This window comes from Cloeon dipterum, chromosome 3 (genome assembly GCF_949628265.1).
Source record: "Cloeon dipterum chromosome 3, ieCloDipt1.1, whole genome shotgun sequence".
Lineage (NCBI taxonomy): Eukaryota > Metazoa > Arthropoda > Insecta > Ephemeroptera > Baetidae > Cloeon > Cloeon dipterum.
Window position 1 is genome coordinate 29,923,907 of NC_088788.1, and position 25,418 is coordinate 29,949,324.

Consider the following 25,418-nt stretch of genomic DNA (forward strand, 5'->3'; position numbering starts at 1 on the left):
CACGTGCAATATAGCTGCGTATAGTAGAATGATAATTGGCATAATTGGGATAATTGATTCGCGGAATAAAATGAATGATTGCCTACAAAATGCCTTGGTAGCCTAGATTCTTAAAAAATCTCACCATTGCTTCAAAATTGAAGCGGGAGCAATGTTTAAAATTATCGGCAAAACTAATCAGACCAATTGTGCCGGGAATTAAAAGACATTATTTGAATATTTCAATGAACATTATTATTTTATATAATGTAGCTCATAAAAACAGTTAGGTTAATTCATAACTGAAGATATATCTTTAGGACCTCTAAAGGTGATCATGCAGGTTATGTTGCTTTGAGGGAAATTGAATTTTAAACGGGTACATTGTCATGTTGTTGGTAGATGATGCGGGGAAGCCATTGTTTGCGATAATGTTTGAATAAACCTCAGCAGAAAATTTTCTTGATCGCGGTCTTCTTGGATCGGTGAAGTTAATACTGTAAAGTCCAAATTTTTCCCTGCAATTTGAAAAAAAAGTAAATTACATAAGAGTAGCAATAAATTTCTCTTATTTTACGTGTATCCAGAGGACCATTCAAAATTATCGATGATGCTCCAGGCGGTATAGCCGAAAATATTGCAGCCATCCAAGTTAATGGCCTTCATCAGTTCATTGATGTAGCTCTAATTAGTTTGTGATAAAAATATTTATTCCCTTTTTAAGGAATATTTAATGAAAATTTTATATATTACGGTGTAATATTTGGCCCTGTCGTCATCTTTAATCTGTCCGTGGTCCGAAAATCCGTTCTCAGTGACAATTAGTCTGACGCCGTTATATTCTTTATGGATCCAGTTCACCAATTTGCGAAACCCCCACGGGACAACCTAATTGATGAGGTTAGTATCATAGGTTTAGGCCAATTATCTAAGACTTGATTGAACCTTAAGCCACGAAGATGCTGATGAAGGCCAGCTTGGATCGCTGCTTGAGGCCAAGTCCTGGTCATTTTCGTAGCTAGTCTCATTCCCTCCTTTAACTCTGTAGATCAGACGGGAAGTGTAATGATTCAACCCAAAAAAGTCATGTGTCCCTGGAGGTGGAGAATCATATAATTAACTAGGATACAGACCGATATTAAAAGTAATGTTTTTGCATCAAATCGTGCCAACTTTCATGAAATCGGAATTTTGACTGGTGTGGTTAATGTTTACATCACAAAATTGTATACGTTTGACGTCAAGAAATATACTAGTGACGGTCAGATCGTTTCCTTGTAAGTCTTAAATTTTGCAACTGTCATTCTAATTCTTGTAATATTTTTAACTCTAAAAAATTGGCATTCTAATTAAAAAACCTTTGATATAGTTGACCCAAGTCTGTCCAAATTCGGGAAGCCTGGACATATTGTAGCCTTCTTTGGCACTGCGACTTGCGATATACTCCTTCATGATCGGCGGATAATCTCCATTAGCGCTGAAAATGGGGTGAGCGAACCAACCAAGCTAAAATAAATTCCACTTATTTTTCTTGATTTTTCACCATTCCAAAATAATCTAACGTCACTCCATCGTAATCGTACTGCATTAATTAATAAAATTTAAAAAATATCACAATTAAATGAGTCAAATAAAAAATGACAAAACATAATTTCACCGTTCGATCCCGAACAGTAAAAACAAATAAACTAAATTGCAGCGGCCGAATGCAATTCCGCCGCTGCAAAATGGTTCAGTTATTGTCTAATCACGTTCATCGTTTTTATAAATAAGACCTTTATAAATCAAATGGACTACATATTACAGACCTCAAACTGCAAGGCGCGTTCGGCCGCCTCAATATCTTCAGGATTTTGCGTTTTTGGTTCATCCCAGGCGCAGTTGAAAGTGATTCCAACTTCACCTGTAAGCATGCGTTCAATTAATTTTTTTACCAAGTTTAATTAAGTTTAAATGACCATTTTGGGTGGCCCTGTAGTCTGCGTCATAGATGCGCCAAGCGCGGGCATGTGCTTTTATTTGGTTGTGCGCAGCGATGTAGTCAGTTTTGCCACTGCCTTTTACACGGGGTGCGAAGATCCCTAAGCCATAGCCCAAATGTGACTGCACCAATGGCTCATTGAAGGTGATCCACGATTTAACCTTAAGCAAAGAAAAACGTAAACCGTTTTATCGTTACTTAAAAAATCTTTAAAAAGAGACTGTAATGAACGTAACTCATTAATCACAAGCTTAAACGGAAATTTTGATAATTCTTCGCTATGAGGAAATTGGGGATGATATTCGTAGTTACCCTGTCCCCAAAGCTGCTGTATGAGAGATTGGCATATGCTCCAAAAATATCAACGACTTCTTCATTTAGCCATCCTCCAATGTCCTCCAGTGGCTGAGGCAAGTCCCAGTGGTAGAGGGTGATCTATGTGCGCGGCAGAAAATTAAAACAAGCACAGCTAGAGCATTAAGTTGGTGTACCATCGGGGAGATATTTTTGTCTAGCAGAGCATTGATCAGCTTATTGTAGTAGTCAATACCGTCTTGGTTGATCTGATCGATGCGGCCAGTGGGTAGAATTCGAGACCATGATAGAGAAAAACGATAGAAATTCACCTGCGGAGCGAATATTTCGAAATTGGCAATTTTGTAGAGTTTATTTTCATAGCGAAATTCTATAACAACTTTTTAGTTTGTAAAGCTCGTGCTTTATCTTGAAAACATGGAACTAAAATATAAAAATTTCAAAAATTTTAGTGCCAACAGAAATGATAGTCCAATCTCACCCCAGTTTCTTTAAGTGCTGCTACGTCATCCATGTACTTGTGGTAAGAGTCAGCTGCGACGTCTCCCGTGGAGTTGTCTTTAATGCCTCCATCGTATGCGTGGACCATTCTGTCCCAAATGTTTTCGCCCTTCCCTGCAAACCCAACCTTTCTCATGAACTCGCTGGGGCGCAAATCATGCCAAATAAATACCATTCTCGTTCCATCCACCCTCGATTTGATAGGACGCTGTAGCAGCGCCCCAAAGAAAACCTTTCGGGAAGGTGCCGTAGAGGAACTGGTCCTGGGCAATGACGAGACCAAAAAGGCCTACCATTAGTAACACCATCGCCATACACCTCTTCTTGTTCTCTGCTGAACTCATATTTTTACGCGTCGCAATTGAAAACTAACCTAGGCAGAGAGTAATAAAAACTTTCTCGATTAAATTGGTTGTCAAATAGTTACATGCGCGTGCACGTATATTTCACTGAAAGCGAAAGAAACTAGCAGATTACTATAAGAGAGGTTATCTGAGTTGGCTTACAAAGACGGATTATAAGAAAAAAAACTGTAGTGGTTGACGATATAATCTATATACCCGCGCGACCTCTATAAGCGGTAAAAAATAAGATGTTTTGGATCAAAGGTCTCTGTAGCTCTTCATTTTTTTCAGATTGATTTTTGTTTAATTAATTTTTACTCGGGTATCCACAGTCATTTTAATAGTATTTTAATGTAAAAACATTTCCAATTCCGCGGTTCTGATTATAAGGAAACTTTAAAGGGAATCTATCTTGTCAAATTTGATTTAAAATAATTGTTAAAAAAAAAACTTAGGAATTTGATGCAATCTCGTTCTTTTATGCATTGTTTATTTTTTACTCTCATAACAGAGTCTGGAGATAAAAAAAAGAAATTGGAAATACGTACGAATCAAAAAATTTTTAAATTATCTCTCGGAAAGTAAGGCAGGCAATGTTAAAACAACCTCCAGATATACTGAACAAATTAATTAATCAATGACTTCCTTTAACATTAAAATTATCTTTTTAAAAAAATGTTAAATAATGCCTCGAGACAAAGAAGTTAAGTTGGTATAATTACAGTCAATGGCACCTAAACTAAACAATCATGTGGCAGGAATAGACTACTAGATAAGAAAGATTATATCTTCCACGGGTGAAATGATCTTGCAATTTTTTCTTTTGAATTCTTTTAGAAGTAAAATTGTATGTCCGGAAGAAGTTGAATCTAGAAGAATCAAACAAAAAATATGCCTACTGATATGATTTGCATTTCCGTGGATTTCAAATCTTGTTCCATTATTCAAGAAGCTTTTCAAGAACGGAGATCATAGGATTTGCGAAATGAGAAGATCAATCTTTAAAACAAGTGAGGATAGAAGTCTCGCTCAGGGGTGATTGCACTCTTTATACGAAAGGTGCTAATCGTGCGTTGGTTTGGATTTATTACACGTAACTTACCGTCGCAGTTGAGGGCAAAAGAAGACAGCAACGCGGAGAAGGAGAGTTGATAATGAACGCCGTGTTCAAAGCGTTTTCCACCTACTTGCTCTTCTTTATTTCCTTCTTTTACTCGGCATTAAAGCAGCAGTGTGTGTACGTTGCGCACGGCATGAACCCCTGAGCGGGCTCAGTGCCCGTGCCAAGCGGCAGCCAGCCCCCGCACTGCATGCACGAATATGGGCACAACGGGTCCCTTGCCTGACGCGGCGAGCATGAACGCCTCGTTTTAACCTTGACAGCCTCTCAGGGACCACACCCGGATTGGCCCAAGCAGCGGAGGAAGCCCGCAACAACAAATAGAGTAAAGCGTATAACAGAGGGCATCTAACTCTTTTCCACGTCAAGTGTTACTCTTTGGCACGACCCAAAGTTTAACCTCATCAGGCGCAAATGGTATACGATAGCCACCGGAGGCGAGCATTGTTCTCCCGTTTGAATGTTGGGCCAAAATCAGAGTGCATTTCAAGGCTCCGCATAAAATTTCAACAGAGACTGATCCTTTTAAAAACAATCAAATAATGAATTTAAATTCTGAACATTTTCCTCAAAGCAAAAAATCGTGATCTTTATATTCTTGCTGATTAAATAATCGGACTTATTTTCCTCGTTTTTTTATTGCTGAGACTTTATTTTTCCCGACATTATTTGGCTCCACCTGGCGCCCTAGTTCCTATCACATAGCATCTCAGGCACAAAATAGAAACCCCTCATGACAAGGGAGTCAAAACATGTCGAGAGAAATTAAGTCCCAACTTTCAACCACGATGTCTAGTCCAATTAATCAATCAGCAGAAATGCCTTCCTCAAGTGAAAACACACCTTCAAGTCAGTCATCTTTTTATTGCTCTACGATAATTTCGGCTTCTGCCTAAAGCCCTTTCTAAATTATGAACAGCTAAGAAAAAAAATTCAGAACCATATTTTTTCACATTTACGAAAACGTTATGTGCTTTTTAACTTTTGTGGTTGCCTTCAAACTGTAATATTTAAAACATTTAAACGAATATTAATTAAAATGTATCATAAAAAACTTATTCGCAAAGATGCAATTTATTGACCTTGCGTTAATGAAAGTTAACATATCATAATACAGATATAGTCATTCCATTGTAGGTTGTCTAAAATTATATCACATCAGCAGGAACAGGAAAAGCGAATCAAAATTAACGTGCCGTTTATCTCATAACAATGATGTGCGTAGGCCTGTAGAAGAAGGAAGGGCGCGATTTTCACATGGAGGATGAAATTATGAAGCGGCTGCTGATGAGACATGAAGGCAAGGGTAAGGAAGATTTTTGCACCGAACCCGTCAAGTGGGAGTTGAACTTGCGAATTCGCGGGCTAACGCAAATCGCGTAGGCTCGTGCCAGCACACGCGAAATATTGAATTGCGCGTATATTATTTTCATTTCACAGAACGCTCGAGGTTGCTTCAGCGTTTCAATAGTGGTCACGTACGACGAACCTTCGAGAGCACAATGACGGAATTCTAGAAATAAATTAGTTCTTTGTATTTATTTATTTATTATTAACCTTATTGAAGCGTGCGGAGAAATAGCAACAATGTCCCTGGAATATGATTCAATTAAAGCGTTCTTTGGAAAAGTATTCGAATTATCCATGCACTTTTTTACAGCTAGATGAATGAAATCAATCAGTGGGGCATCTGGAAGCTAGATTGCCTACGCATGAATAGATCTAGCGATAATTACAGCGGAGAAAAGCATAAGGGAAATTAGCTTGTGTGTGTTCTTTCATGGAAAGTTCACCGAGATGAGCGTGACAAGTGATTTCCATTGTATTTAATAAAACTCTTTTCGCCCCGCAGCACTGCAACGAGTTGACTCACAAAGACGCGTGGAAAATCCGACGCCGGGTTAATAAACAAAAATTGGATTTTGAAGAAAAATTCTGAGAAAAGGAGAGCAAGAGGAAAAGATGATGGGCTCCTGCTGCGTTCTGTCTGTGGTTCAATTAAAAACCTAACACGCTTGGAAAACAGGATTCAATTTGTGATGCACGAGAACATAAGCAAAAACAGCATTGTTAATACCGCGCTCTGGGTGGGTCGGAGAATATTATTTTTGCGAATTGTTTGCTGTTTTCAATACTTAGACTTTTTGTTCAATCTTTCTGACTAAGCGTGCGGTCTTCATTCCATTCACACGACACGTGTTGCTATTATAGGAACTTGATCTGGACATGGTTGTCTATTTTATTGCACAATTACTACAATCTAGCAAGTGATTTATGTAATTGATTTGTTATGTGTGTTCATCGAATAATCCAAATATAGTGATCTCAACTTTTACGCGAACATAATTAGTGAGAGCATTTAAATCAGAATGCGCAGCCATAGTCAGATTATGCATATTGCAATAAACTGAAAGCAGTCCCTCGTTGCGCTGATTGAAACCACTGGCAATGCATCATTGTCTGCTCTCAATTCGCTTCATATGGTCGCCAATGGCCTCTTGTTGAGCGGTTTGGTGTACGTTACACTGTAAGCGTTGCATCTCCTCTGCATATTACATATTCGCAAACACAGTCTACTTTCACACCCGTCGACCTGTAAACGCCCTTTGGCCCATTATTACCATTGCTATTCGCTCGGCGCCGGTGGAATTCGGTCTTGGGAACACCAACGCGCCAGATTCCGAGCGCTATTTTATTATTTAATATAAAAAAGAAACCTGATATCACGTGCAGATGGCTTTCACGCTATTTAAAAGGTGTTTCTTCGTTTAATTAAGCATTATTTAATTTTTGGCAAGGTCCATTTCGACCATTTTTTAACAGTTTGGGCAAAGAGTTTTTTTAATTAAAGGCATTGCGGCATTTCTAAGCTAGAATGATTTGCAACGTAAATGCTTCGCAGAAGTGGGCGATTAGTAGATCTTTAGCTTGGAAATGAAAAGTGTGGGACTACCTTAAGGTCATGCGGAATGAAATATAATCTTGGTTCTCCACAATGTCGAACGAGCTGTGATGGGAGTGAAGATGACGGATTATATGCGCTGATTTGTGTTTTAATTAGGAACTGTCCAAGGTCACTCAGCTTTGATTTTGCAGGGAACAAGTTTGGAGAGCGAAATCTTAAGTAAGAGAGGATTACATTTGGGGCGAGCAAAAAAGTAAACCAGCCAGTTTTGATTGATTTCATGACAAAATTTCGATTCCCACGCACAGTTCCTTAGGGGCCACTCGCGAATTATCACCTGCACTGATCTGCAAACGTATGATTTGGGTCGCAGCTAAAAGATAAGTGAATGAAAACTTGTATAGCACTATATAATATAGTAATCAACGATAATTTATTTCAAAGACTGGATTGTGTCATTTCCAGTGATATTTAAATTTATTCAGATAAAATCTCTCTCTTTCATATAGATTGAATAGTACGATCATGTAACGGATATCTTGCACTCTATGTTTTTCCTGATTTTTATAAGATTATTTTTATGTCGCAAGAAGGCAAGAAGGGCACTAATACATCGAACAGCTCGTGCAATTTTGTGGTTTTTGGATCGCGTAATTCAGAGTGACATGCGGGGGACAATGCGACCGCTGCAGTGTTGTGCATGTCTTTCATCTTTCATATCACTCTTATCCCGTTGTTTCCACAGTGCGCATTCTCTTATTGCAAATGCGGCAACCGACGAGTGTTATGCACGCTATTATCTGCTTATTATTATTTGCGTTTCCCACGCATGTGTGAGTGTTAAGAAAAGATACGTTTGAGAGAAAGTACTTGTAAATTTATATGCCACGGGGGCGAGTTTATGTAACCGTTAATTAATAGCCTGGTTGGTCACCGATCAGTCAACACTTGATGTAGTGGAACATTACCCTTTCTGCCATGAGAGCTCCAGTTGCGTGTATTATGTATGATGTGCGAACGGGGAACGATAGCGAAGTGTTAATTGCTAACCAAATTAGGTTGCAACCGAGGTGAACCAAGTTTAAATTTTTAATAAAATAGACAGACTAATCCCTGTTCATTTGATTAGATATTTAAAAAACATTAAAGTCAGAGACTTTAAAAAATTAATTTAGCATCACTTGCAGATTCATAATTTAATTGATGCTCAATATTTCTCGAAATTGGATTTTAACAGTGATTTACTGTCAAACCTAAAACCAACCAATGCATTTTTTTCATTTTTTATTTAAAGTCGACGAAAGAGTGGGAATTTTTAAGGCCTGACGAAGGTAAATTAAATGAGCATTTCAAAATTTTCAAAGAAAAAGTACTTTAGATGCAGCGATAAATGTGCAATAAATTTGAATTTTAGGACTTTATAGCAAGCAGACATTCTGCAAAACGATGGGAGGCACAACATCTTCCTCAATATTAATAATATGATTCGTGTCGATAAATTATCTGGTGAATCGTGCAGCAGAGTCGATTAAGGCGCCTGATTCCTTCTTTGAACAAATGCAGGCGAGCTACGGTTGGGTTGCGCTCAATAAATTTCATCTGCGTGTCGTTTGGTGCATTTATAAATTATGCTAGATGATATGAACCTGACATTTTGCTATTCCTTCTGTGGCTGGATTTTCAAGCTCAAGGAGAAACATAGCCATTTGCGACGATTTGTCGATTCTATGATAACAACTTCCTTTTTGTTCAATGGATACGGATTTTCCTTTAACGTAATGTTAAATAACTCTTTTGAAATTATAGCTATAAAAAATGAAACTGTTGAATCCGAAAAGGTGAAATAATTGATTGATAATTAATGAGTTTCAAGTTGGCTCCACTTAAGTGAATAAGCAATGAGCAGCTACCAGTTGCAACGCCTCTGAAGAAGATCAGATAAAATAAAGAGATAAAAAGTTTATCATGCACTTTTCTACAATTGCCGATAGTAAAACAGCTATTGAAATTTTTCAAGAACTAACTTATTGCAGCTTTCTGAGAACGAATTATTTGGCGTGTAAAGTGTAAAAATTTAGATTTTAATTAATTTTTTTTTAATTTTTAATTTTTATTACGAATGTAGAAAAATAATTTTTGGAACTTATTTAATGTTTATCGCTCGAAACAGATGAAGCAGCTTCTTGTACATCCTGGTGAATATTTCAAGCCAACAGGAAATTATCACATTGCAAGTCGTGTTCGCGATATTATTCCATTTTAATTAACTTTTACGCTGCCGCAAATTTATATTGGAGCTATAAAGACAGCTCGAGGCTCTTCTAATTGCCGAATTTCATTTTCTTTGAGGGTAATATTCATCGTCTACCAATGCAATTATGTGATGAACGATATTTCGCAAGCTAAGCGCGAAGCAGGGCACTGTGTTGTTATATATATTTTTTTACAACACGCGGAGAAGGAACTGGTTGGTTTGAAGAATGTTATTCCGTGGCAAATTGCCATCAAAGGGGCATAATCATCGCTAGAAACATGTGCGTCAATTCGCAACTTGCGCAATTCTGAAATTGGTTTCACATATTCCATTATTATGATCGATTGATATAAATTACAAATTACGCACGTCAATTAATTTGTTTGTTTACATTGCGCTCAATGCTGCGATTCGATTGAGCAATGGAAAATACCTACAGTGTCGCTTGGGACGTGATACGATTTTAAATTTAGTAAAATGTTTCCTGCTCGAGAAAATCTCATCCCGTCAGCACATATTTCCGATCTAACAGAAATTTAGCAAATACATAATGTTTTGAATGCTTTAAGCCAATGCGGACAATTTTTTTTAATTCCATGTTCAATTGTTCACGTCTAGACAAAAATACAATATAAAACTACATGTATGCAAATATGAAGTGAAATTATTTAAAATAATTCATGATAGGTGTACAACAAGATTTTCCTTAAGATATTTTTTAAGAATTTTCGTCTGGTTGAAGTGATGAGTGACCAAAATTTTTGGTGACTAATTGCAGTCTTACGTAAGCGATTCATTTGGAGTCAAGTGTCTGCCAAACTGTGATGTCACTTTCCTCCGATATAATAGTCATGAGAAATGCCAGAATATATTCAAAATCTTAACGTTCATCATATTTGACAATGAAACCGTGTGTCATGAACGCACTGGCACAGGTGATAAAAACGTACGCACGTTCTCGCGAGTGATATGTGTGCGCGCCGCCTCATTGCATTTTTTGGGCCGAGCATTGTTTTGAATCGCTTGCGTTTTGCCGCCAGATTCCCATATTGGTATGATGCGACACAAACACAATGCGCTCATTAATTCAGCCAGAATGGAAAGAATGAACAGGCAAGCTGGAAAGTCAGGTTTTATAATTTAAAGTCTGCGGTGGTCAGGCCACAATCAAAACAGCTCTTTAACTTTTCGCGCATCGTTTTATAACTGCTGATTTTTCTTCCAAGTTTTCAAGCCAGCATTTCAATTATTAACAATTGAAATCATTTGGCAGACGATCTTTTTAATATTCATCGATTTTGTTGTTCAAATTTTAAAAATCATTACACTAAACTTTAAATGAGGCTACTTTATTATAGCTATCATCTTGAGCTATATAGATTTTAAAAAATTGGGCTTCAGTGAAATCCATTTAAATGACTAGTTATATTTTCATGTTTAGTTAAATAACACAAAACACCGGTAAAAATTATTCATCTGTCGCACTCAAGTGGCATAATTACTAAATAAATCATAAATAAAATATAAACGCTCCCAAAGGAAGAAAACCTGTTGCTCATCAGGTTGCCAAAATGCTGAAGAAATTAACGCTCAACCTCGGGCGTCGCAATCTTCTCTCAAACCCACGGGAGAGAATCGACCACTGGCAAATTGTATTAATTTATCAAAAGCTAGCGCTTTTGCGTTTTTTACGTGTGCCTGGGCAGGCAAAGAGGCAAGGGTGGCCCGATATGGGCCGAGATTGGCTAAGGCCGGCAGCGTGGGTCGCGTGGACAGCACCGGGGAGTGAGTGCTGGCGGGCTGGCGTGGGAGCTAGCCGAGCAGAGCAAGGACAGAATTGCCGCATCCAGTCAGTCGTACCTTTACCTCACAGGGGGACCTCCGCTCACAATTCAACATGCTGCTCCGCCACACACTTACGGTTAGTAATGCAATTTTCTGCTCTAATCAGCCTCTTTTTTAAGGACGCACAAGATAACTGTAATAATTAATTGATCTACAATTTCTATCTTATCCTAATTTAAAACTTTATTTTTAAATATAGCGGGTGGGAAAAATTGAGACTTTGAATTTTCTATAAGGATATTAATGACAATATTGAACTCAAGTATTGTTAATTTTCTATTCAACGGAATCTGATTTTTAATATGTATTTAGGATATTTAGCTTGTTTGAATGCACACACATGTCAATATTTAAATCAATCAAGTACAGTATTATTTAAGCCACTGCTGTTTGGGCAATGGATGAGTGAAGCCTAAAACAAAAAGTAGCAGATCGTAAGACGACAAGGATAGTAATTGCTTTTACAAGGAGAGAAAAAAACTAAAGTGTAATGCAATATTTTCAAACAAATTTTTAATACTGCACGCTGCTGTTTTTTTTTTAATTTAATGTTGCTTCGGATGCATCTCCTTTGCAACTATTTAACAAAAATTTCAAGTAAACATAAGTTTTCGCAAGAGCTTGAAACTCCTATCAAGTCTATATATCCGTAACAATACAATCTGAGACGATGAGTGTGTTTTTGTTCTGATGGCACTTCCGCCCAATTGAATTTTTTAACAAACGTGGCCCATGTAAAACGAGATCAAATGTATCAAGGCACGCACGCAGGTCTAATTGTCCATTCAAATGTGTAATAATTGAACCTGTTAGCGCGCAAATCAAAAAGCATGACTGTGAATATTAATGCGGTGGAAAATATGGCCTGCTGAATATCAGCACACGTAATTAATCATTGTGCCACGGTGTTGTATGCCGGCGAGTTTATAACAATGCGCCGACCGCGCATCACTGATTTTCCACTTTGATACTAACCAAAATTAATTAACCGGCGACAATACACGCAAGGCGTGGTCCAGGGAACAAAAACAAAATGGAAAGCAGAGAGTAGATGAGACTTACAGATTTGGGACCAAAAAGTTGCGCTCCCCAAATCCAAGGAGTTGGATGTTCTGGCCTGCGGACGCTGCCCAAAAAGGCTCTTGTTTGTTGTATTGTACATAAATTCTCGCTCGCACACAGTGGCTAATGTATTCGCGAGGCTGCGATGCAACCCACGGCCTGTGTTTCTGGTCGATTTGCATGCTAATGTGTCGAACGAGATAGCTGCGATTGAAACCATCAAAAGCGGTTTGATCAAGAGTGTCATTTATTACGCAAAGGATTCACTCGCGATTAATGGCTCTGAAACTATGAAACTCTAATGGATATTGATATGCTTTCAAAGCATGAATAATATTGATAGTAAAAAAGCATTAAAATATCCTAAATATTTAGCTAGTGATTTTTTCTCATTGTTTTTAACAAAAAATTTATGAGCCTTCTTGCAATTTGAAATTTTCATGTTTAAGTGTTAATTGCATTAGTAAATGAATCGGTTAAAATTTTAATACACCACAACTGCGCAAATTTTTTAACAATGAGATAGCAAGATTGAAGCATGTCAAATGAGCATATCACAAAAATTCAAGTAGATTACAATACAGAGGCCCTAAACATTAAGCAACCTGCTCTAAAGTCTTTTTCCCTGAGCGATCACATAATACACCGAGCCAAAAGAGAAGGAAGTGAACCTCTTTGTTTGAAAAAGGCGTTGATTATTTATGAAAACGCCTCATTTTTTCGCGGAAGGAAGCCGGCCGCGTCGGAATTCCAGCGCTGTGACCCCGAAGGTGCTCTGGATCGGTCCCTCTCCCTTAGAAAGGTCTGCTTTCTCCATTCATCTGAAGCCGGCTGCGCGCGAACGTCTCGTTATTCTCGTTTTCATGCCTGTTGTGTCATAACGAGCATTGAGTTGTGAAGTAGCGTGCCAAGCTCAAAGGCGAGTAGTGCGACACTTGAGCCGGTGACCGCAGCATCGCGGCAGCAAAGGAGCCCAACGCACCCAATATGCGTGCCCTCGCCAACCTAGCGGCCGCTACGGCTCTTGTGGTATGTTCGGCAAACCTTTGCCAATCGTTCCGTGCGCCAATAACACGTGGTTTGCTTTGCTCGTCCACGGTAACACACCCGTGTCGGCAGGAAACTGGAAACGAGTGCGAAACTTCCCACTAACGCCTTACCGGGAAGCTGTTCGTCCGTGGAGAGGCTGTGCTGCCCTTAGTCTAGCAGTCTCGCTATTGACAGGGACCGTGGGATAATTGCTTCACTATTTGCTCATAGCGTCCAACCTACTTATGAATTCCACAACAATTGTGTGCTTAATGCGATTGTTAATGAAATCCTTGTTGGTTCGTTTTGTGGAGCTCGAGTTTTTCATCACCTAGCTATTTTCTTCATTTTGTCACCCAAGCATTTTAGCACACATTAGCTTCAGTCTTGTTGACGGCATTTTGTTGAAAAAATAAATGGATCGGTGGACTTGAACAATGTAGGGTGTCTTCTCTCATCAATCAATTCTCTTCGCCATTACGGAACACAGATGTTACGCGATACTACTTCTTACCGCTGTAGCCAAACACCATAAAATAGCCAGACTGTGCCTAATCGGGTCAAAAAGAAAGTGTTTTGGGATCGAGTTTCAATTATATCAGAGGTCGCATTTCTCCGACGACATTACGCAGGAAGGATGACGCATCGACCAGCTGTTTCCACCGCAATTTCTTCCTCGGTGAAACTAAAGAGATGTAATTTTATTTTAGCTATTTTTTTTTTTTTTTTTTTTGAATCGGTTTAGTATTAATTTTCATGCAGTTGTGTGGCCCACCCACGAGAATTCAGTGGAAAATTAAATTTCTCGTCTGAATTCGATGCACGCGTGATCCCATCAGACACGGCTATGGAATCACAATTCGCGGCTTTTTAAATCGGAGAACAAAGCGAACGAAAAGGAAAAGCCGATCTTCCAAATTGCTGGCGGCAATTGCAGCTCTCGCAAAACCCATTGTGTAACGCGGCGTGCAAAAAACAAACTCGGCAAGTCGTTCACTCTGTCAGTAGCACACACATCACTATTTTAGTCTCGCGGTGCGTGCCGGCTTCTGAGATCGCATAATTCCGCGTCTCGCAGCATCACAAACTGCCGAGATTTGTAAACATGGCAAAAAATTCAAGGGCAGCTATGACTGGAATTCGTAAAACGTACGTGTTTTGATGAAGGAACAGCGCAAGTTTGGAGCCAGAAATGGACATGTCATCTCGTTTGAGCCCATCATTGCCATATTTTCGTGAAAATGTTTGTTTACATTTTAAGAACTCAAATATTTTTACCTCGGGAAATACGGAAGAAAAAAACGAACAATTTTACACAAAAATCTTAGGCTTTTACTCCGACGCAACAGCAGGAAAGAAAGTTCGCAAGAAATCAACCGCATAAATTGATTGATAATCGGAAATCCCATTTGTCCGGTGAGCTTCCTTAGCTCTCACTGACGTTTTTAAATAAATCGCAGAGTCGTGACAAAAGTTAATCGTAATTTCTCCATTATGTTAATCCTCGACGAGCACAAAGCGGTGATCAACGCACGTGTGCTCCGACAGACAGGTAAAAATAAGTCTGCCTCGGGCTAATAGGTTTGTTTAACTACCGCCTTCGATTCAGTTGCTCACTTTGTTGTCATAAAAAGCCAATAAATGCGTTCTATTGTGACATGAAGATGAGATAATGCCGAGGTTATAGCTAAAGAAAGGTGGAAATAAGCGGTTAGTGTCAGAGGAAGCAGACAACTCTATTTCGTATCGTTGAAGACCCAATGAAAATTATGCGTCGTTTTGTCAGGAAGAAGGGCAATAAAAATTTCTCTTCTGTTGTGACACTTATTTGGTTTCAAAAATAGTTTTTGACACAGGAGTATTTCCTGTTTAAAGATTTTTATAAGTTTCTTGAAATATAATTTTGAATGCAGGTTGATATGTTTTCAGAAATTATTCCTTTTAGTCAATATTTGTCAGAATATATTTTATGTTGCTTGATTTTACAAACCGAACAATTCTGAAGCTAAAACGGAGAAAGTTCAGCATTTTCATTAATGTTTCCTGGTTTCAAGAAAATGCCTTATTCAAAGAAATGCATGAAAATGTTGACTAAGCTTATGCAAATTTCGCGATTTAAAAAACATATTTTACTAAGCATTTTGCAAAATTGTTCACCACCTGATGAATGTCGAAAAGACGCAGTTGGTGTTGGTGTCTATCGCAAGTATCAAGACGAAAATCTTTCACAACAATGCTAATTAAATTAGACATTTTTTATGCAGAGTCCAAAGAATAATGAATCGCAAATTACGGCTAGGGAACCTCTCCGATATTGCCTAACCGCAAAGTCGGCTTTCCATCTTAATTGAGATCAGCGCACATTAACCTTTTTGAGTGGCGATTTGCATAATAAATCACTGAGCGAAACAATATTGACGTTGCTCATCCTCTCTCACACAATAAGCAGTGGAAAAAGGGAAAATTCCAGCGGCAGACGCACATCCCACGTGAAATTAACGACACACTGCTGCAAAACGCCATGCTTTATTATGAAACCATAGACAGTCAGAGCCTGCCAGACAGACAGTGAAGAGAGCCAGTCAACGCGCGCGAGAGCAGATTCCCTTTTTGTCTCGTTTAACTTCTCCTTTTACGGCAGCGAGAGGATATAAAGTATAAAGACTATGATCGACTTATATTTATATTCCCTGCGTCGAATCTTAACAAGTGCTGCTTGAGTTGATCCGATATTGCATAATTTGCCTTGGGTTCACGATTTAGATTGCGAGAGCACACATTTTATACCTGTAGCAGGAGAATGATTACAGCTTCCCAATGTCCATTTGCGTTGGATGCAAGGAAAATGCACCCACGCGAGAAATTATGGTTTGTGTGCACATCGTGCAATCATGTGGTGCGTGGAAAAAAACCGAATTATATTAACAAAAAGTAAAGTGTTGGACGCACAGGTGCATTGCAGGCTTTTGGTAATGAACAAGAAGCAAAGCTCTTCGGGTCATTCCTACTTTCCTACGCCAACTTGTATCTCGTCTAAAATAAATAAATTAAAAGCCAAAATTATTTGCCGAATTTTCAAGGGGTTCCTTTTAAAGGCTTTTCTTATTTTATGACAGCGTACTCAAAATATTTAGATCTCACGTTAGACTTTTGATGGTATGAGGTTGATAGCGTCTAAACGGATTTAACCCAAAAATGAAGAGCATTTTTGTAAAGTTTCAATCTTTTATTCAAATAGCTCTTTTCATTTTCATTTTAACTTGCCACATTTAGAACGCATGAGTTTCAAAAGGCATTAAAACTGGTATATTAACATGCGCAATGTTGAGTTCACAAACGATGCATGACTCACTTGCATAGGCGGATTGCGAGGCTAATCAAGCAAGGAAATTCTCTTCACACAATTGCATAATTTCAAGGAAATAAATGTAGTATTTTAGAAACTTTTCCTGAATTTCTTCGTGCGTATGCAACTCAAAAGCGTCACAGATGTCAATGCTCGTATCTATTTTCAGAAAATGGAATATGTTAACTCATTCTTAGCTTGTCTTTTTGCGTACGTTACTGGTTTCCGACCTTTGCTACACTGAAAGTAGTGCGACCATTGCTGAAATCGCTTTAAATCGAACACGCTGAGCTGCTGACGTTTCACGGCAAGGCGAACCGGTATGTGCGTGGGCGTATGGAGCGACGCAAAACAATAAAATACACACGGTTTGCGAATGACATCGAAATAGCTGTCCCTTTACTCTTTGTTTCCATTCAGACCGCGCCTAATCGTGGGATAAACTCACAATCAGAAAATTATGACAGCGCAGGACTGAAGATGCAGATGAGGTGAACATGAACTCGCGAGAATAATTACTGTAGATTTTCAGAGCAGCTCGTAAAATCTCCAGTTGCAAAACAAAAGGTGCTGAGGCAATAGAGCGGTTATAAACAAACAGATTTATATCGTCCGAGTAGGGAAACGCGAAGGGCGGTGTGTGTGATTAACAAACAGCTCGGCTTGATCTCTGCGTGTGTCGTACACCTTGTGCGTGGACGCGACTCTTTTCAATCAAGGCGAACCTCGAGTAATCTCTGCGCAGCGCGTATATTTATGATTATTGCTCCGCATGGCAGAGCAATTTATTTATTGGTTCATTACAGGGAAAGAGCTGTCTGGCACGCAGATGAGATGCTTTTTGTTTCATTTGGAGAGGCAACTCGCTTTCTATCATGAAAAACAATTTATGAGAATGGGGATTGAATTATGAATGGGATATACGTGAATGAGGAAACTAAGGATATTTCGTGTGGGGTAAATTTATAAGCAGATTATTTATACCTATCATTTAATTTAAAAAAGTATGGATCCCTATAGGAGTAGGAAAATTTCCCCCAAAATTTTTATTTTTACGGTATTTAAAGAGCTAGAGAAGGTGCATGAAAAAATTATTGCCACTCACAAACGTATCGGTTGATTGAAAAACGAAGGAATGATCACTTTTACTGTACAATGAGACTTTCGTGACAGCACGTGAAGTGCCGAACAAGAATCGCAAATTCAAGTGGCGTCCTGACTTTCACAGGGCCGCTGAGTATTCCAATATATTTGCCCGCTACTTTCGCACAACAGCTTTTGTCCGGCGGCTAAAACATTTTTCTTCAATGCACTGGGCGTTTGCTCTTCGTGCTATTGAACGAAAAAACTAGATGAAGTGTGAAATTAATAATGCGTTCGATAAAAGCGAGCGGCGCGCTTGACAAGGATTTATTTTTATTGCAATGCACGACTCGTGCCCCGCTATGTTTACTATAACGACCACGCACCTTTGGCGGGCATTATGCACTCTGCGTCATTAATAAAATACACGTTGTATTTAGCGCTAATAAAATATTCTGGACGCATGGTACAACTAACCTTGGTTACTTTTACAGAACACAATGAGACAAATATGCGAAACCCGATTCGGTGAAGCGAAAATTATGTCCAAGTTTCTAGGCGCTTTAAAATTTATTCCGGTCCAATAAAGGTTTTCCATCAGGCCGCACCCAAGTAATTCTCCTTCAAATTCGCCTTTGCATCTGGCATTACAGCAAATTCTTGCTCGAGTTTGATAAATCAATAATTGGGCGAGTACCAATCCAAGTGAGCTTTCCTCACGACTTCGTGCTTTGATGTTGTTCTTTCATCTGAAATAATTACTGATAAAGCCGATCAGAATTTATCTTTTAAATAAAATTCTTTCATCTTGAGGAGATTTCTTGCAGCGATATTGGATTATGATCTTACTGGTAGTACGATATTTTCCTATTTTGTCTCACATGTGTGAACTAAAAGAGTCAATCATTTTAATCTGCCTTTGAATTCTGACTGTGTGTTACCGGTTGGCGGCAAGACTGAGGATATTTTATCGCACGATCGCACCTTTGATAACGTGCCAATTAAATCGCTGGAATCAAAGCGTGCATTGTTTTGTCTCTGGGATAAAGTCAAGGCTAAACGCCTTGAAAATGTTAAATTTGTGTGCTGCTAGGCTCTAAAGAAATTTCACTCTCATGAATAAAAACAAAACCGTAAAAATATAGCATTCAGATTGTTAAAAGCTACAATGATTGGCCGCGGCCTTTGCGGTTAGTGTGGGTTAACCTGGGCCCAGGTTTGTTTTGTGGGCGGGCGCCACCGTCTCCGGAGTTTTCTCATAATTGACCTTAAAGAATAAGTAGTAAGAAAAGTTTTTCTCCTTTTACCGCTTTCAATTTGTGCAACTCCAGGCTAGAAATTTTGCCAAGGTCACGCGCGAGCAAAGAAAGAGTGCAAATTTGGCTTACAATCTGACATCTCTGACGAGCTGACAAAGGGGAAAACGCGCGGCGGCCTCTCACTTTTAGCCCCAATTGCGGAGAAATATGTATCAGCACCTTTGTTGAGCAAAGATCGTGTATGCACCCCGCGGGCACGTCAAAGGGCGCATTCAAGAGGAGCTGCGCGCACTCGAGCTAATTAATCGGGATTCTCGAGTTGCAATTCGGCATTCGGGTGTGATGAAACGCGTCGTGCTTTGCCTCCGCGATAGGGCAGACTCCCTTCAGAAGAACTTTCTCAGAAAGGCGTTAATCCCTTGAGACCTGCTTTCTGGATCTGATTTCTCTATTCGCTGGCGTAAATAAATTACTTTTACCCGCGGAAAGCAATGAGATGGATTGTGGAATGACGCAAATCGATTTTCTCCTTATTTGTTGCCAATCGCATTCCGCACATTCTGCAACTCGCCCATTTAGGAGATAAGATTCCACCCGTATCGACATCTAACCTATTTTTAGAAATAAAAATATTTTTATGTTTTTTGCACGGATGGCTATTTAGAGAAAGTAAACTTCTGTCGGTTATTCAGAACGACGGATGCTGTGTATATGCAAATTCTGATTCCAAACTGGTAGAGATTAACAAAGCTGCTCAAGTTTATTCAAACTAACGAACATAGCAGAAGCAGGAAATCAAATCCACCTAATACATAAAGCGAAAGCTCATATATTTTTGGAACACATAACAGTCAAGATTCATTTAAAAATGGATTCTACTATGGCCACAGATGACTGGATTTTAGGTTAATCATTGCCAAACGACCAAAACATGGAATCTAATTAATCTCCGAAATTAGATTTTTCACACGTCCCGCTAGAGAAGACAGATGTAACCTGAAGCGAGAAAAGTCGTGGTGCTAAAGATTTTATTGGGCAAATGTTTGCACACTCTCTTAACAGTGACGAGAGTTAATCATCAAAAAGGAGTATATTATCTAACACAAGTCTGGCTGGTTACGCCGACGCGGAGTCATCAGCTTCAATTAAAGTGACGCGTTCGCTTTCATTTCATGTCTGGCAACCAGCTCATTTTGCGTGCGTGAAATTTCACTGCCAATGCCAATCTGCCCTCAATTAAATGCGGACAAACAATGAAAGTCTTTGATATTTTCCAACGCCCCAACTGTAATGTAAGAGTGATTCTTAGCTTTCATTATAAATATTCCAAATCTGTGATCAAGTGATTTAAATTTATACAAGTTTTTATACTTATTGTGTTGTTTTATATTTGAATTGTACTGTAATGTAGCACACCTTGAGTGTTGACAAAATTTATCATCATTATAAATATTTCAAAATTGTAAACGTTTTCGACAAAGTGAAAATCTGGTTTTCATTCAGGAAACATCCTTAAAATCTTTAAAATGAAAAAAATGGAGGTTCATTAAAAAATATTGTTTTGAAATGGTTTTATTTGAAAGAGCTCCCGGAAAAATCTAATTTTATTCTTGTGGACACGCATTTAATAAAACGAAATTTTTGTTTCTAATCTTGTCCCAACTGGAGTCATTGATAGTCAACACTTAATACCATAATAAATTGAGCTGCGATCACAGCATTGCAACAATTCTTCCCCCGACACAAATTCAGTTCACTTATCCGTTTGGCCTTTGCCCTGCGTCAATTAGAGCCATGCGTTCCTGATAGAAGAGTTGAGATGGAAAGTTTCACCAGACCATCTGGTTGCGCCGAACGTGTACACGTTTTCCTGGTTTCACGTGCGTTGCTTCGAATGCACTTCTCGGCGTCTGGGGATTTATAAATTGCCATGCTCGGGAAAAATTCTCTTTGTTACGCCTGCCCATTATTGACGGCGCCTCGCGAATCACGTAATCGCGGCTCACATCACCAAGCGCAGCGGCACGCGCATTACACACACGTTATTAGCCGCTTTTAGAGCAAGATCCCATGTTTGGTCAGTTCCCACTTTCTCCCGCCCACTGAAACCACTACCTGGAAAAATTACGTTATAACCAGACAAGTATTATACAATTAGATTAGTATGCTTGCTTATCTCTTGATGGCACTTCGCAGTCCAGTTACTTTGTTGTGATTGCCCATTTCTGTACGGCGATCTGGTTTACTAACAATCTTGACTTGCAAGTCAATCAGGTTGGCTTGTATTAGATGCATAACAATTAGTTGGATTGAAACGTTCTTGTATTGGAATAAATTAAGTTATTATTTAAACTCTGAATTAATCTGACAAAACGTCATTTAGGAATTCTAATTGAGTGAATAAATCACTTCTAAGTTCTAAGTCTGCAGTTTGTTTTATAATGGAGAAAGTACCATAAATCCGAGCATCTGTTGGTCTGTACTCTAATCCTCAAGTCCAATTTTTGTTTGAGAGACGGTCTTGAGATCGTGAGATTGCTTCTAAGAATGCAGCTCGGCAGCCAGTATGCAAATGAGCGCATTTGGACGTGATAAAACAACATCCTCGCTTTTAGCTGCGGCTCTCGCGGGAGGAGCACATTTTTCACGATTGGCGGGGCATTAAATTTTATTGCAAAGTGATAAATAACAATAAAGGTGGAAAACCGAGCGGAGCGCGCGACTCCCACAGTGGAAACGATTGCTTTTCGGAGGTTTTGCGGTGTGCGTGAAAGGCGCACACTTTATACACAAATAAATCATCCTGGGAGCAGCGCCTGAAAATTGCACTTTTGTTGAAAATGGACCTTTACGGCCGTGACGACACAATATAACGAAGGATTGAAGAGCATGAATGAGTTTGATTTAGTGCTGCTCGAGAATGGCATTTCCGCGGAGGTGTGAATGTAGCTGGATATTGATTATGGATCTCTCTTAAAATTATTTATAGAGAAATCATAAACATTTGTGGGAAAGAAATAAATAACGTAGGAACGCGTTGCTATACAAATATTCACTGCCCATGAGTTGAAATATTTAGCTTTTTATTTATTATTCAAGTATTAATATTAATACACTACAAGAAAAATATAATTAGGATAAAATCTCGCAGGAAATAAACAAAGTACAAACAGTGCGTTTTACGGAACGGCCAATTTGACGCAAAAGAAGACTTTTCAGCGTTAATTTTGATAATTAATTCGTCATTCTTCCTTCAACAATTTTTTTTATAAGAAAACTGCATCACATTTTTTTTGTTAAAAATTTTTGTTCCAAATACAAACAGGTTTCTGATTTTCTATGAATTTTCTGTCTTTCAATTTTTAGATGGTTTTCGTGATTAATCTGCTTATCTAAAATTGTGAGCTATTTCCCGACTATCAAAGGCACGCAAGGCACTAACTGATATTTTTTAAGATCTTTTTTATTAAGTTTTACTAAGGAAATAAGCTGAAAAGTGATAAAAAAAAAATGGAAGACGAGAGCGGGTAATCAAGGGAAAATATTTTAGGGTTATTAAGCCTACGAGTTGTCAAAAACGGGAAATTTTTTAGAGCGAGACTTGGAAGGAGCGAAAATTTCTTGAAAACGTTTGCAAACACAAGAACTTGATTTGAAAATGAAAAGTTTTTACTATGAAAAGTTGATAATAATATTCCACCACTTTAATTTCTGGTGTTGCAGGTGGTCCTACTAACCCTGGCCGCGGGCGAAGCGGCCATCCAGGCCGGGTACGCTGGCTGGAACGATGATCCAGCCACGCAGTACCACATCCAGACGGACGAGGGCCCCGAGCGTTACTTCCGCTACCAAACCCAGTCTGGCCAATACCGCAAGGAGAAGAGGCTTGAGGACGGCACGGTAATCGGCACCTACGGCTGGGTTGACCCTACCGGCATGCTGTTGCTGCGCGACTACGTGGCCGACAACGCTGGCTACCGTATCGTGCGCACCAAGAAGGTGTTCGTGGGCACCGACGAAGGCAAGTCGGCCACGCCGACCAAGCCCGTGTACGTCGCCGCGCCCGTCGCCGCCGTAACCCCAGCCCCCATCGTTGTCACCCAGGCCCCCATCGTTGTCACCCCAGCCCCCATCGATGACACGCCTTCGGCCGCCCCCAACGTGGTGGTGATCAGGCCTAAGGTCACCTACAGGCAGCCCAGCAACACCAACTACCTGTACGACCACCCTGAGAGTGCCTCCAAACCACAGGCGTCCAACTTCAACAGCCACCCCTACTTCACTGGCGACTTTGGAGAGTACGAGCCCGTGGTTGGCTACCAGAAGAAGAAGACCGGCTTCCTGGTGCGTCCGTCCGTCTACACGTCGCCGACCGCGGCGCCGACCGCCCAAACTGCGTACTCGCCCAACTCGCTCGAGTACGGTGTGAGGAAGCAGCCGACTTACGCGCCGATCAGGGTGTTCACCCCCGAGCAACAGCAGTACCTGCTGCAGAAGCAGGCTGAACAGTCCGCCTCCGAGGTCAGGTACCAGCAGCAGGCGGCCGACTCCTCTTACGACGGCGTGTCGACCACTCGCAATGGCTTCAAGTACTTCCTGCCCAAGAACTACCACGAGGAGACGGGCACGGCCACCAACGAGCGCTCCGGAAGCTACGGCTACATCGATCCGTTTGGCATCAGACGCGTCGTCTACTACAACTCGGCACCAGGCACCGGATTCCAGGTGAAGAAGAACAACCGCTACGTCGGCTTCGAATCAACCCCGTACGACCCCCGGCCTTAAGAGCAGCGAGCGTCCCTGAGAGCGAGAAAATGCGCCCGTGCGCCTGTGTGGCATTAACTTATTAAGAAAAAGAAAAGACTAATAAGCAGTGGACTAATTATTCATGTAGGCGGGCTCTAATCCGTACTTGTACTAATGGTGAGAACGACGAATCGGAACAATAGAATTTTTTAAAAAAAGGAACACATGTGATAAATTAGGGGTTATATTTCGTGTTAAAATCGCAAATAAGAGAAATCCACGGCCGACCAGTTATAGGTTTTAATTTAATTTTTTCGAAAGCGAGAGATTCGCTGACCGGCGCTGAGAGCGCGTGCCAAATATTCCCACGCGTGGGAACGTGCTGGCAAATTACGCACTAAGCACGGGATGTTTACTCTTACTTTTGTAGGATTAAAAGCACTCAATTCGAGTGTGAGCGAGTCGCGTGCGCATATTTACGTGTGTGTTATGCAGTTCACTTTACATCAGCTTGTGGGAAGCAGTGCTGCGCACTCAGTAATTACCACGCCTCCTTAAAAAATGAAGACATTATAAGCTAATCTGCGAGTTTGAATTATTTCGTCGGCCGCTTCTGCGCTTTCCTCTTTTTGTGCTTTATTTACGCACGCGTCATTTCAAAAGCGGCGAGACGAAAATGAAACTCCCATGTTGCGATGCCATATATAATAACTCAAAGAAAATATGATAATTTTAGACGCTTAGTGGAAGATGCACTTAATTTTAAGCAAAAATAAAACAGATTGAGTGGTATTTTGATGCAAGTATCGTCAGTTCGTGTAAGCAGGTGTGCTCAATGGACCTTGACGATCACTGCACATTTTTGCGAGAAAGCATTGCATTCTGTCAGCGAAAATGGGCTCTAGTTGGAGGGTCCCTTCTGTGTGACTGTCAAATAAAAATTTTAAAATAAAGTGGACCAACCGATCTATCAATTCTTATTCCCCAATAATATATCGATGCCATCATTCCAAATTATTGGACCTCTTCAAAACACTCATTTGAACTGAAATTTTTTAAATCAAATTTATTTTAATAAGCTAATCTGGATTTTAATAAGTAATTTATATGATAGGTTTCTTGACATTTGAAGTGTACAGCAAATTATACAATATTTTTTTTACATGTATACCTCTAAAATATTTATTCAATATTTTAATTACTTGCGTTCGCTGTATTATAAAAAGTATGATTCAATTACTAAAAATTATCAAACAAAAAATTTTAAGATTTCGGCGCAATGAATTTTGAGCGAAATATAAATATCTTAGGTTCTTTCTAAATGATAATACAATTCAATGAAATAGCGAATAAGCTCCAGATAATACGCAGGAATTGCACTTTACACTCCTCATACTACTTTCTCGTTCTCTCTCTCTCTCTCTCTCTCTCTCTCTCTCTCTCTCTCTCTCTCTCTCTCTCTCTCTCTCTCTCTCTCTCTCTCTCTCTCTCTCTCTCTCTCTCTCTCTCTCTCTCTCTCTCTCTCTCTCTCTCTCTCTCTGTATACTCTTTGAAGTAGTCAATATGTCTAATGATTACAAATGATAAGCTGCGATCTTCCTCACTATCTCATGATTTGCGCGGCACCCTTATTCCAAGGTCACGTCATT

The 25,418-nt window shown here is 39.6% G+C and overlaps 2 protein-coding genes across 3 annotated transcripts; one reads left to right on the plus strand and one right to left on the minus strand.

Moving 5' to 3' along the window:
• Positions 1 to 208: 208 nt before the first annotated feature.
• LOC135940274 (myrosinase 1-like) lies at positions 209 to 4,463 on the minus strand. The gene is made up of 12 exons (XM_065485088.1): positions 4,223 to 4,463; positions 2,949 to 3,149; positions 2,757 to 2,890; positions 2,452 to 2,586; positions 2,273 to 2,395; positions 1,938 to 2,121; positions 1,788 to 1,882; positions 1,338 to 1,485; positions 925 to 1,073; positions 733 to 867; positions 557 to 663; positions 209 to 497 (listed from the first exon to the last, which is right to left on the minus strand). Exons 2-12 carry the CDS (start codon positions 3,118 to 3,120, stop codon positions 305 to 307), a joined length of 1,575 nt encoding a protein of 524 aa, XP_065341160.1. The 5' UTR covers positions 3,121 to 3,149; positions 4,223 to 4,463; the 3' UTR covers positions 209 to 304.
• A 6,723-nt stretch (positions 4,464 to 11,186) lies between these two features.
• Positions 11,187 to 24,727, plus strand: LOC135938858 (cuticle protein). 2 transcript variants are annotated; one of them, XM_065482843.1, is made up of 2 exons: positions 11,187 to 11,320; positions 22,747 to 24,727. In XM_065482843.1, the coding sequence occupies exons 1-2, from the start codon at positions 11,297 to 11,299 to the stop codon at positions 23,806 to 23,808; spliced, it is 1,086 nt and encodes a 361-aa protein (XP_065338915.1). In that variant the 5' UTR covers positions 11,187 to 11,296; the 3' UTR covers positions 23,809 to 24,727. The 2 variants fall into 2 exon arrangements, with proteins under 2 accessions (XP_065338915.1, XP_065338914.1); XM_065482842.1 differs by lacking the exon at positions 11,187 to 11,320 and adding an exon at positions 12,945 to 13,335.
• The last annotated feature ends 691 nt before the right edge of the window (positions 24,728 to 25,418 follow it).